This window comes from Amyelois transitella, chromosome 8 (genome assembly GCF_032362555.1).
Source record: "Amyelois transitella isolate CPQ chromosome 8, ilAmyTran1.1, whole genome shotgun sequence".
In the NCBI taxonomy this organism is placed as follows: Eukaryota; Metazoa; Arthropoda; class Insecta; order Lepidoptera; family Pyralidae; genus Amyelois; species Amyelois transitella.
In genome coordinates, this window is record NC_083511.1 from 5,357,177 (window position 1) to 5,369,575 (window position 12,399).

General features: G+C 34.5%; 3 protein-coding genes across 3 annotated transcripts; 1 reads left to right on the top strand and 2 right to left on the bottom strand.

Moving 5' to 3' along the window:
* Positions 1–506: 506 nt before the first annotated feature.
* On the top strand, positions 507–2,510 carry LOC106136352 (CAAX prenyl protease 1 homolog). Its single transcript, XM_013336882.2, has 2 exons — positions 507–676; positions 843–2,510. Exons 1-2 carry the CDS (start codon positions 584–586, stop codon positions 2,079–2,081), a joined length of 1,332 nt encoding a protein of 443 aa, XP_013192336.1. The 5' UTR covers positions 507–583; the 3' UTR covers positions 2,082–2,510.
* On the bottom strand, positions 2,234–10,660 carry LOC106136377 (organic cation transporter protein). Its single transcript, XM_013336911.2, has 9 exons — positions 10,449–10,660; positions 5,285–5,511; positions 4,873–5,052; positions 4,447–4,677; positions 4,100–4,319; positions 3,793–3,958; positions 3,400–3,676; positions 2,920–3,189; positions 2,234–2,728 (listed from the first exon to the last, which is right to left on the bottom strand). The coding sequence occupies exons 1-9, from the start codon at positions 10,462–10,464 to the stop codon at positions 2,684–2,686; spliced, it is 1,632 nt and encodes a 543-aa protein (XP_013192365.2). The 5' UTR covers positions 10,465–10,660; the 3' UTR covers positions 2,234–2,683.
* On the bottom strand, positions 8,307–9,819 carry LOC132902016 (zinc finger MYM-type protein 5-like). The gene is made up of 2 exons (XM_060945585.1): positions 9,523–9,819; positions 8,307–8,788 (listed from the first exon to the last, which is right to left on the bottom strand). Exons 1-2 carry the CDS (start codon positions 9,662–9,664, stop codon positions 8,307–8,309), a joined length of 624 nt encoding a protein of 207 aa, XP_060801568.1. The 5' UTR covers positions 9,665–9,819.
* Positions 10,661–12,399: the final 1,739 nt, after the last annotated feature.

Here is a 12,399-nt window from a genome sequence, read left to right on the forward strand (position 1 = left end):
AACCGTAGGTATTGTAGTAATAAGTCATTATCATCAGATTTTTTTTTAATTAATTTTTTTGGGTAATACCTAAATATCGGTTATGATTTGGTAATCTGGCAGGAACTAGGGGGCCCCAGTCGATCGCGGGGCCCTGGGCACGTGCCCATAGTGCCCAGTGGGGAAGAGGGGCCTGTCTCTAGCAATAGCAAGAACTACTACATTTAGTATAGTACTCGTATGAAGTTGCTCAGTATTGTTCTTATAAAACTTCGGTTTCAAAGTTTCATTTGAAACAATTTCTTATAATATTCTACATAAAATTAAATCACGCCTTTTCCCAGAGAGGTATGCGAACCGGCAAAGACTACTTATATTAATATATTAATTTCCAAGTGCTACCTTACTCCCCATGACAATTATTTAAATATATATATATATATATATTATCTTTGCTTCCTTATCTTTGTCACGAAAGACACAATTATACGGAAACATCAAAGTCAAAATTGACAATTTCATTATATTCGATCAATCTATGACATGAAACGGCTCGGCATTCTTTGCTGGGTTTGCATTTACAAATAATAGTAAAAAGTAAATAATGATGGCAATCGACGAAGGATTAATAGTATTTCTTATTTTACTCTTTTCATGGAGCGAATATTTGTGGGAGCAATATCTATCAATGCGCCAGGTAAAGTACACATATAATGAATAGGTTAGGAAATACAATAAATAATTGCCTACTATGCTCTAAAAAGCCTTTTTACCTAAGTTATTCAATGTTTCTTTTATGTAATTTACAACAAGGCACTTGTTTATTGTATAGGATAATGATAATTTGATTTTTATATTTTCAGTTGAAGATCTATAAAACCAACAATACCATACCAAATGACTTGAAGGAAATGCTGAATGAGGAATCATTCAAAAAGGCCAGACTCTATGGTATTGATAAGTCCAAGTTCAAGATTGTAAAAGAATTTTACAGCATCATTTTTACAACAGTGATCTTGTATAAGCGTTGGATATATGTTGCATGGAATATGTCAGAAAATATGGCTGCATCATTTAATATAAGTCCAGATAGAGAGATATTAGTCAGTTGTGTGTTTATGACATTCGTAACATTATTCAATTTTATAGTTAATATGCCATTTAAAATTTATGGAACTTTTGTACTTGAAGAAAAACATGGTTTCAACAAACAGACAGTAGGTTTCTTCATAAAGGATCAACTCAAATCCCTCCTGCTAAGTCTTGTTATCACCCTCCCAATAATATCAATAGCTATTTATATAATAATGCTTGGTGGAAACATGTTTGTTGTATGGTTGTGGTTATTCACCACTGTGGCAACGCTACTTCTTTTAACTCTCTATCCAACAGTGATTGCTCCATTGTTCGACAAATTTGTCCCCCTGCCAGATGGCACGTTACGAATGGGCATTGAAAATTTAGCATCAAAGTTAAAGTTTCCATTATCGCAAATATTTATTGTCGAAGGTTCAAAGAGATCTGCTCACAGTAATGCATACTTTAGTGGTCTGTTTGGTGCAAAGAGAATTGTTTTATTTGATACTCTGTTAGAGAAATATGATGAGGAGAAAAAGAAGACAACTGGTTGTACTGAGAGTGAAATATTAGGTGTTCTAGCTCATGAATTAGGCCACTGGAGCTGCAGTCACATTTACAAGTCAATATTGCTAACTGAAGTCAATTTACTTCTACTTTTCACAGCATTTGGATTATTATTCAAATACTCTATGTTGTATACTTCACTTGGATTCCCTGCAGATCAAGAACCAATCATTATTGGTTTAATAGTTGTCTTACAAATGATCTTAGCCCCATACAATTCTGTGTTATCTTTCTTTGCCACAGCAATGTCTCGTAAATTTGAGTTTGAAGCTGATAATTTTGCAGTTTCTTTAAATTTCTCTAATGAATTAAGGTCAGCCCTTATAAAATTAGGTAAGGATAATCTAGACTACCCTATATATGATAAACTGTATTCATTGTGGTATCATTCTCACCCAACATTGTTACATAGAATTGAGAATATAAAGACAAAAGTCACAAATGAAAAGCAAGACTAGAAAATAAAAACAACTTTATTAAGGTATTAACAATAAATAGTACAACTAAATTAAATCTATTTTTATTCTAATCTTTGTATATTACACATTATAGACCAGCAAAACTATACACTAATATTTTATTTAGGTTGATACCTTTTCATTTTCAAAGCTGGTATTTAATATCTTGCAATATGTGCATTTCTTTATAACCAAAGTCAGTCATTAGTCTGTTGGTATGTATAAATTTACATTTGTCACAAATAAAGCATTATAAACATTCCAATTATGTACTTCATAGTATCACATACCACAGTGCTATGCATTTATGAGTTTACCTGTAAATATAAAAGTTTTGTTACTTGAGAGCCAGTAGTACTTCCTGCTTTTACACATCATTTTGTATGAAGATATAAAATAAAGCTTTATGATTTTGATGTGAGAAAATTATCAAGTTTTTCATTACTACAGTCATACATTAAACCCTCTTTTTTTCTCTTCATTCACAGGGAGAAAAAATAAACATAATTTGCAAGTTACGATTATCTTGAGATTAATTATTTCCAGGTTCTGTGTTGTCATTATTCAGTTTTTGAATTGAACTTTTCTGTAGGCTTTGATTATTATTCACTTATTTCGTTTACTTCTTGATTTTGTTTTTTATATTTCTGGAAGAAAAATAAGATCATAACTATATTATGGTTAATTTCTTTCACTTTTATCCTTACATGACGTATGGTTACTGCTGCCTTGTAGTTCCTGGCACTAGAATAGGACTACTCCATCTTCTCCACATGGATGGTGTAAAAGGCGACTAAGGAAATAGGCACATTCATCAGCTTTTATTTAATAAAATTACCTTGTTACTAAATTGTTCAGCTTGTTCTAACGTATCTGGCAATGGGTAGCCTTTCGTTTCAGGCAGTGGTATAATCAGGAAAATCTGAGCTATTGACGTTATGGCCACGATTATAAGTGGTAGGTCTGGCACCAACTCGTCTAAGCCTACCACTGCTGGCGATATCATGGCGGCGATTCTGGCGAATATCGTCACGCCACCGACGCCAGCGTTGCGGCCCACTGTCGGGAATAACTCGCCAGTATAAAGGTACAGAGCTGGTACCATTCCCTGGAATAATTTTTTTTTTTTTAAAAGAGGAGTGGAGCATTTTTTATTGAATCCCAAGCCAAAACTGAGAATGGTGATTATACTCGGCGCATTCCTCTTTGTTTTTAAAATTTTGTGATCTATATATGGATGAATGTATATTAGCAGTAAAAAAAGAACGATCCAAAGTATAATTTTACTTAAAAGGAATGTTATCGTATCCATACTTACACCCAGACCGGCAAATCCGATTCCCGCGAATAGTAGTCTCGGCCAATCGTTGGGGAAAAGATATCTTGGCACCAACTTTATGCCAATGAAACAGGCCCCTGTTACGACCATAAATAACCAAAGAGTTTTCTTCCTTCCCGTCTTGGATATTATAAGAACGCATAATATTCCGCCAGGTAAGGATATTACGCCACTTAGCGCAACGGCAAAGAAAATGTTGTCAGCTATCAACCCTAGATACTGGGAGAATGTATAAAAAGCCATTCCAGTAAAGAACCTGAAAAGTTTATTACGAATAAGAACGCTGTGTATCATTGTATCGGTGGCAACTGTGCCCAAACCCTTCCGCATCCTTAATTTCATTGATTGCAAATCTTTAGAACTTGTAATTACCAATTCAACGACAGTAATATCGTTTTTAGCCGCATATTTTTAGACTTGAAAAAAGCAATGAAGCCAGGGCCTTTTTCTTTTATGCCTTCACATTTTGGCAATAAATCTTGTGTATCGTTCAGATTTTGTTCAGTGTTATTTTCTTTGGCTGCAACTTTTAATACTTCTGTAAAGACCAAACACATACACATGCGTACTCATAGTTACAAATTATCTGTTTTGGGATTAAACAGTCTCAGGCTTTATAATGCGTTGTTACTCGTACATTTACTTTTCATTAAGAACTATATACTTATTAAGTACTTACCTAAAGCTTTTTTAGTTTGTCCAGTAGCCAAGAGCCATCGTGGTGATTCTGGTACCCAAAACCAGTACATAATATACAAAGACGAAAGGGTCGCTAGTGCAAATTCTAGTTTCCGCCAGTCACGCAGCCAATAAGCCAGTATAGCCATCACAGTACTCCCCAAGCCAAACGGCATTTGGTAAAGTACGGGAATAGATGTGCGCCATTTTCCGCCCACAGCCTAAAATAAATGTTATCATCATTGTAATCTATTCATCATTAAGTTAGTTATCATTAAGATATTGGAACTCGGATCGAAGTATCTTGGCATTTTCATGTCGGTGTCTTCTAATCAAATAAGTACTAACCTCCATACAAATTACAAAGGATACAATCCCGATACCACCTGAAGCCAGCGCTAAGATAAACCAGACTCCCAACCACGCCCAAAACCATGGTAGTATGCTGACGACGTAACTGGCCACACTTTGTATCACTATACCAGCCATCAGTGGAATCTTGCGTCCATATTTATCTGCGATCACGCCGAAAATTATACCACCGAGTAGCACACCCCACATCAAGGTGCACTGAATTATCTGAAAGAAATAAACCGTAAGTGTAAACCTCTAAAAAAGTTCTATGTATTTACATAATAATATATGCCAACTTTATGTGCAAATATATACCCAGTAGGTATGTCTGTAAAATGATGTTACAGACATACCTACATATTTAAATTTCGTCTTAAAGAATACCCCACCAAACTTATAATACTTACTAAAAGCACTTACGAAAATGAAAATGCGTTTAGAGCATACTAAATCCCAGTCTGAGGTGATGGTGCGTTCAAATATGGTTGTGTTGTAAACGAATTTCGTGCAGGGTACCAGAGGCATCAGGGCTTTACTCATTCTGGGGTTAAGACTTAGCATATCCGGATCAAAAATAAAACACGGTCGCTCTTCAACTAACTGAAAACAAAAAATATCATTGGTACCTACTTAATTGAACACTATTCGTTCTTTACATTAAAGAAATATTGGTGTTTTGTACTAAGTAAGTACCTACCTACGTGCCTCTTCCCTGTTCCTGCGTACATTGTAAAAGTTAATTAAGGAAAAGGTTGGCTTCGTTTCTTTACGCGCTTTAGGCAATTGGTTAGTAAAAATCCCCTACACAAATTGAAAAGGCAATGATTCTCACCGGTGTACAAATTTTCCGCCATTCTTCATCTGAATATTGAGAAAATAATTCCGGTTTCTCGCACCAAAAATCTTGCGGTGGGGCCATAAAAATAATGTTTAGTTGATACCATGCATTTGGCATCTTCAACATAGCCATGAGAACGGTGACTTTTAACTGCCATCTTCCAAAATCACCGATCGCTTTTGACGTTATATCGTCTACGTTGCATCCCAATCGTTTGGAACCTGTACATGCATTAAGAATCATTTTAAACCTCTTCCAAGGGTTTCTTTGTAATAGTATCTTAATCCTAGACTTATTCAGCATTATACCACCGACAGAAACATTTCGCGTTTTTTCTTTAAATCCAAAATGCGGATGTAGCAGGCGGTGATGGTCACGGACTGCCGAGAAAACTTTGGGCTGACCCGACTTTGGAAGGCAAACACATACGCAGTGTGCAGTAGTACAATCCCACACATCATTTAGTGGTAGTGACCACAACAGAAATAGTACCTCCGTCCATTCTTGTGCGCAAAGGGGTATAATATAATAAGGTACAATAGGCTTAGGGCATTGATGGTCTCGCATCAAAGTCGACAACTCGGTTAGTCACGAGTTGGGTGACCTACTGACACTTAATAAAATTGGCTGATGATGATACATTTAACACAACGGTATCACATAGGTAACTACTACGAACGAATGACTGAACTTATTGAATTCAACTATCGACCAGCGTTTATTTGTAATTAAGACGATAGAAAGTTTTATTTCATTTGAATAAAACTTCAATAAAAAATGATTGCCTTTAGGTCACCATGCCGCTGCTTTTCGTAATTTCCTAATGCATAGATAAATACCTACCTTTAGTAGTAGTGCGCACTTTACCAACGAATGTTCAACTTTATCGAGAGCTATTACATGCATATAATCACGTCTATGTCCCTTGCGTGGTAGACAGAACCAACAGTCTTGACAAGACTGCAGTGGCGTAGCGTGCATTGGCGGGACCCCGTATAAAAAATTGTTTGGGGGCCCTTGTATTGTTTGGGGGTAAAGATTTTTCACAAAAGAAAAAAAATATTGTGAAAAGAAATATTTATTTATCATAACATAATTTAACCTTAATTTAAAAATTTAATTTTACAAATAAAAATCAAATTTTAAATATTCATTCGCCTTGCCTTTTTTTCGGCAAACTGATTTATTAAATCATTTATGGCTGATGATGATTTTAGTTTTTCTAAAGTTTCTACCTCTATGGACAATAGTGAGAGGTCTGACAGCCGTTCTTGTCCCATCGAAGTTCTTAAGTAATTTTTTATCAGTTTTAATTTTGAAAAACTTCTTTCTGCAGTTGCGGTTGTAACTGGAAGGGTCAAGAATAAAAAGCATGCTGTGATTACCTCGGGAAAACTAGATGCAAGACTATTGAATTTTAGTAGCAATAATTCAAGGAGTTCTTTAATGGAATAAATTTTTTGAATTTCAGATTTTAAGCATGTTTTTAGAGCCTTTAATTGGTCACAAAGATTAACTGAGATGTCTTTACTGTATTTAACCGACAGTTTTTCGGAAGCGATTAATATCTCTTCGTTTGAAGAAGGTAGGAGTTTCTCCGGTTGTAATATTTCGAACATACTACTCAGGTCGCAAAGGCTCTGAAATCTTTCTTTAGTTTGAGAAATTAATATATCTAAACAGCAATAGTATACATTGACTTTGAAATAGGATTCCGGGTCGGAAATTCTCTCATCTTGTGATAACTCATCAAAAAAACGCTTCGTTATCTTTCGCCTACTGTTTTTAAAAACAGTTGTTACCCCCCACTCTTTTGCTAAATCTTTGGACTCATTTAGCAAACTATTAAATGAAATCTGATTTCTTAATTGGCACAGTCTATTTAAAAGATTACTTAATAAAATACTAGATTTCTGTAAGTCATTATTTTCATGCTGTAGACCTTTTGAAATAGGATTAATAATTTCAAATAGTGAAGAAAAAAATGTAACGAGCACTAAGAAATTATAACTCTCTAAAATATTAATTATATTTTTACATTCTTCACGTTCATCTTTTTTATTTGAAATTAAATTTAGTTGGTACAAAGTTTTCATGATAAGTAAAAAATTTTTCTTTACCGATAATAAAGCATCGTTCCTAGAAGACCATCTGGTTGGACATACCTTTTTAAGGGTAATCAAATATTTTTCAGATGGATCGTCACTTAGCATAGCCCAGCGTTTTATACTATTGCCAAAAAAAGTATATATTTTTTCTAAATTATCGAAAAAAGTCAATACTTCACGAACGTGTCTCGCATCATCGTTTAAAACTAAGTTTAAAGCGTGCGCAGCACAATGAACATAATCGGCATTTGGAGCATGCTCTTTTATTAGGGTTTGTAATCCTCCATAAACACCCGACATAACATTTGCTCCATCGTAACCCTGTCCTCTACATTTAGTCAAATCAATTCCATATTCTTTAGTCAAATTTAAAATGTCAGTTTTCAGACCTGCAGCACTGCAATCGGTTACTGCTATAAATCCTAAAAAGGACTCACAGATTTTTATTTCTTTAGGCACATTATCATCATTTTCTGTAACCGAGATATATCGAAAAACTACAGAAAGTTGGTCAATTTTTGACAAGTCTTGTGTTGTATCCAGAATTATTGTCAGAAATGGAGCTTTTTTAATTTCTGAGATAATATTGTTCCTAACGGTGGTACCAAGCAAACTAATAATTTCGTTTTGAATCGTAGGGCTTAAATAATTTATTTCGCCTTTCGGTTTTAGAAGAAGTTCTTTTAAAGTTGCATCATAGTTAGATAGCAAACGTAAAATTGCCATAAAATTTCCAGAATCAGAATCATGCCCTCTCAAAGATAGATTACAAGATGCTAAAGTAATTATAACATTAATAATACGATTCAGTACATCTCTCCAGAATGTAATTTTACTATTGATTTCACTTTGCAATAGAGTATCGATGGTATTTCCTTGCAACCAATTATTATAAGAGAGTGAGGCATTCATATGCTGCTGTGACTTTCATGGTCAAGTATAGTTTGCGTAAAATTGCTTCTAACCGAAACACCGTTAACCCAAGCAGAGGAGTACGATTTGTTTTGACGATCTGCTAATAACCAACAGAAGTGACAGTACGGTTTGTTTAAAACGTTAGAATAACATAACCATGGTCTTACAAGTTTTATGCCTGCCTGATTGAAATATGAATAATAATAGGCCGAAAAAGGTCGGTTACTTTCTGGATCTTTTGGAAATGGTCCTTGTGGTTTAAATGGACCCAATTTAAAAATTATTTTTCGTTCGCATTCAGATAAATTGTCACCGAAATTTCCTCTATCTGATGAAATTATATTACAATCCTCAAATATATCAGAATCGTTGACTTGGTGTTCTTCAATTTCTGGATGGACATCCGATGAAGTATGTGCTTGACTTTCTTCTATTTCCGAATGGATATTTGACGCAGAACGTGCTTCAGAAGAATCTAAAAATAAACGAGTATTCGTTAAAAAATAAATACGAATGCTTTGGTACTAAACTAAAAAGAGTTATATATAAATAAATAACTTTACTAAGGGTTACAGTTAGTGTTTACGTTAGTGTTCGTATTAGTAGATACAAAATCACCTGCAGCCCGTCCGTGCGTTACATTACACCTGCGTGCTATTTGAACGCAGCGCGTAGTGTAGTGGCCATACAAAACGAGAACAACCCGAAAGCGAGTCTGCACATCTTCTCAACACGCAATTTACGATACGATACAGACTGATAGACAAACAACAAAACAAATTGATCCTATAGATAAGTTAGTTTCGGTTTTTTTTTGTTTCGAGGCACCCTAGAAATAAAATTTACCCTTCGCTACAGGTAAATAATAAACCAACCACGCGTATCTAACCACGCAGATCCACATTAGCGTCGTGTAAAATAGTACTTGTGTAAATTAGTAAGTACTTCGGTTTTTCGAACAACTAATTTTACAATTTGACATTTATTTTTAAACCTTATCCGTTTTAAGATTTTTGCCAAACCAATTTCATGTAAAAGTTTAATTAGTAAGGAGTCTCCAATATCTTTTTTAGATTTTTGGACCAGTAGTTGTGAAAAACGAGGGGGGGGGAGACCACTTTTTGTGACGGACAGATTGACAGACCGAAATTAAAAGATTTCCTTGTTAATCACTACGGACCCCGAATAAATGGGTTGGGTAGTACTTACCTTTCCAATCTAAATCACTCACAGTATCTTGTCTCTGAAAAAATGAAGAAATTTTGGGCACTTTTTTTATAACCTCTTCCCTTTTCCGTTTATTTTTTCTTTTCTCAGCACCGCTGGGATAATCTCTTTTCCTTTCACTCATTTCTTTTACAAATCGCTACTAATATTGTTAAACCAGAAGAACAATATTGTTTGTACTGAATTACAATGTAGGTAATGCACAATTACATAAAACGCGTAAATAAACACTGCACTGCACTCCGTGGTTTAACATCAAATGTAGAGTATGGACGTACACGTACATCGTGATATTGATTTTATTATTGAGGGATTCCCCGCTGAGTTGCAGATGAAGTAAGTAAAACGGGGAAGTCCCGCAGCCCGCCATAACGATGTAGAGTGTTGCCAACTTTTGAACGCACGCTTAAGGCGGGATAAGAAGTAATTGCTTTATAGAATTTTGTCATTTGTAAAATAAAATAAATTAGGAAGTTTTTATTTCTTTTTCCTTACACACTTTGGGGCCCCCGTGGCTCGGGGGCCCCGTATAATTGATACGGCAGATACGGCGGTAGCTACGCCCCTGCAAGACTGATAGGCCATGTTCAGCTTTTAATGTTTAGAAAGTCAATTTATTTATCTGTTGTGAATAGGTACCTAAGTATCTTTTTAATTTTGTGCTAAATGAAATATTCACCTCTACACTTTGAGTAGATATTCAATAAAATAAAATAAATTGGTTGAATACTCACAGCCTCTACATGACCCTATGGTAACTACTATTAAATACCTGCCTAGGCAAGTTCTAAAAGTCTTAAGTAGTGCTCCCGAGTTCATAAATGATCCCTTGTCTAAAGAGACGGGAAGATGTAGGTACCTATAACGAATATTTTTTTTCCAAGACAATTAAAAATTATCTCACTTACTTTTTGGATTATCCATCGTTTATCTAAAAATCGCCAACCACACACCAACGAAAGACATCGTAGACTGTTTGGACGGATCTATCTACCGCATAACTGCCTACTCGGCGAGCTTACTGAACTGGTCTGAGCAGATGAAACGTAATTTCCTGAACTTTCACTAAGCGATTATAGCAAGGAAACGAAAAGGATTACTTTAGAGCAATCTAAATGTTTTTATTTTGGAAAGGTTTAGATATTTAACGTAACTATTTACATATTTTAAGACACAGTCACAGGTTTAGATTTCTATTTAATCCCAATCCTATCTATAATGTCCATACCACAGATTTAAAAACATTAGGTACATTGAAGGTCATTCTTTAAAGTCGATTCGATTTGTAAAAGAGGATCAAAGGTTTAATTACAGAGGTTGAACTATCTTCTTGCATCATACTTTTATTTGATTCTAAAAACTCCAAATATTAATTACAAACTTATATGAAGCTACTTCATTATACTGACAAAAGTTGGCTTTTAAATATACCTAAGGAGCTTCATTATTGATTGAATTATTTTCCTATTCCTATTTATTTCTTCTAAAATACCTACCTACTTTTTATTCCAATGCTCACAAGGTAGCCATAAGATAAGATTTATTATGGCATGGCATGGTTTCCGTAAAATATAAACATCTCTATCGTAAAAGTAAAGCAACTCATAGTAGGTAGGTTTTTTATTCTGGTAGCACTATCCTTATAACTTTGACTGTCAGTCGTAGATAGAGAAAACCAAAGAAATTGTACTAACACAGGGAGAAAACTTTATCATAAACCAAGGAATTTAGAGGAATTGAAAAACACAGTCATGAGTAGGTAGGTAGGTACCTACTTGAGAATAAAAAATGAATTCCAGTGATTTTTCTCTAATGTTTGCCTTGATTAAAAAGTTTTCGTGAGATTAGAAATGCTCCATAAATGTATTAATCCGGATTAATCGTCAATCACTACCTCAAAATTCGTCAATATGTATGTTTTTTTTAAACAAAATACGGAGTAAGTAATAACAAGTATAAAAAATAAAAGGTATTTAAAGAAAAAAAAAACTCAAACAATTAAAATATCCGTTTTACATGGTTTTTATACGAAAACTGATAACCCAGCAAATACAAAATATCGAGTTACCTACTTGTATTTAACGTAACCTAACGTCATTTTACATATAGGCTATTTGACAAAGTTCTAAAAACTATCTTAGGGTATTTATTTGTTTATAAGGAGCCCTACTAAAATACTTTTCTGCCTTTATTACAGCTATTTTATTAAAAAATCGAAAAAGAAAATGAAATATTTAAATATGCCGCCAAAACGCGACTTTTAGCAATATGGCGGCCATGGCATGCAGTGACGTAAATTTCGTGTAAATATCATACAAAGCTTGTTGGTATTTCGAAAAGTTTTGATTTTCTCTTGTTTTATTTAACTTGTGCCACGTCATATGTGTGAAAATTACTAAAATGAGTTCCTATAAATGTTGTGCAGTGCCTCAATGCACTAATACAACAATAAAATCTCCTACGAAACTGATTTTTTCTATGCCGATGGATTTGAATATTCGCAAGAAGTGGTTTCAGATCATGATCTAAGATCAGTGGTTACCACCACATTTCTCAGTTCGGCAGCATAGAAATCTGGATTGTCGTTGAAGAAGACGCCAACCATTATTGCGTCCACTTTTGGTAGGTTTCGACTGTCAGCTTTCGCGGAATTGGTTTCCATTATTAAATACCTATGTTATCTGAGTAATCCTGAGCGATCAAACACTTATAAAATCTTGAAAAATAAAAGCGAACACTAAGGAACGGTACGATCCACAGTCTGTTTATGGATAATTGACGTCATAATAGAAATAGCCAATCACGTTCGTTTTTAGTCACGTGACAGCTGCATAAAAATACCTAATTTTCTGAGACGGA

Coding starts and splice junctions, on each gene's coding strand:
- LOC106136377 (XM_013336911.2), bottom strand. Junction 5,053..5,284: donor GGCGGAAAATTTGTACACCG/GTGAGAATCATT, acceptor TTTTGTTTTCAG/TTAGTTGAAGAGCGACCGTG. Junction 2,729..2,919: donor CTGAACAATTTAGTAACAAG/GTAATTTTATTA, acceptor TTTTTCTTCCAG/AAATATAAAAAACAAAATCA.
- LOC132902016 (XM_060945585.1), bottom strand. CDS start 9,664: ATGAGTGAAAGGAAAAGAGATTATCCCAGCGGTGCTGAGAAAAGAAAA. Junction 8,789..9,522: donor GAGTGATTTAGATTGGAAAG/GTAAGTACTACC, acceptor GTTTATTTTTAG/ATTCTTCTGAAGCACGTTCT.
- LOC106136352 (XM_013336882.2), top strand. CDS start 584: ATGATGGCAATCGACGAAGGATTAATAGTATTTCTTATTTTACTCTTT. Junction 677..842: donor AATATCTATCAATGCGCCAG/GTAAAGTACACA, acceptor TTATATTTTCAG/TTGAAGATCTATAAAACCAA.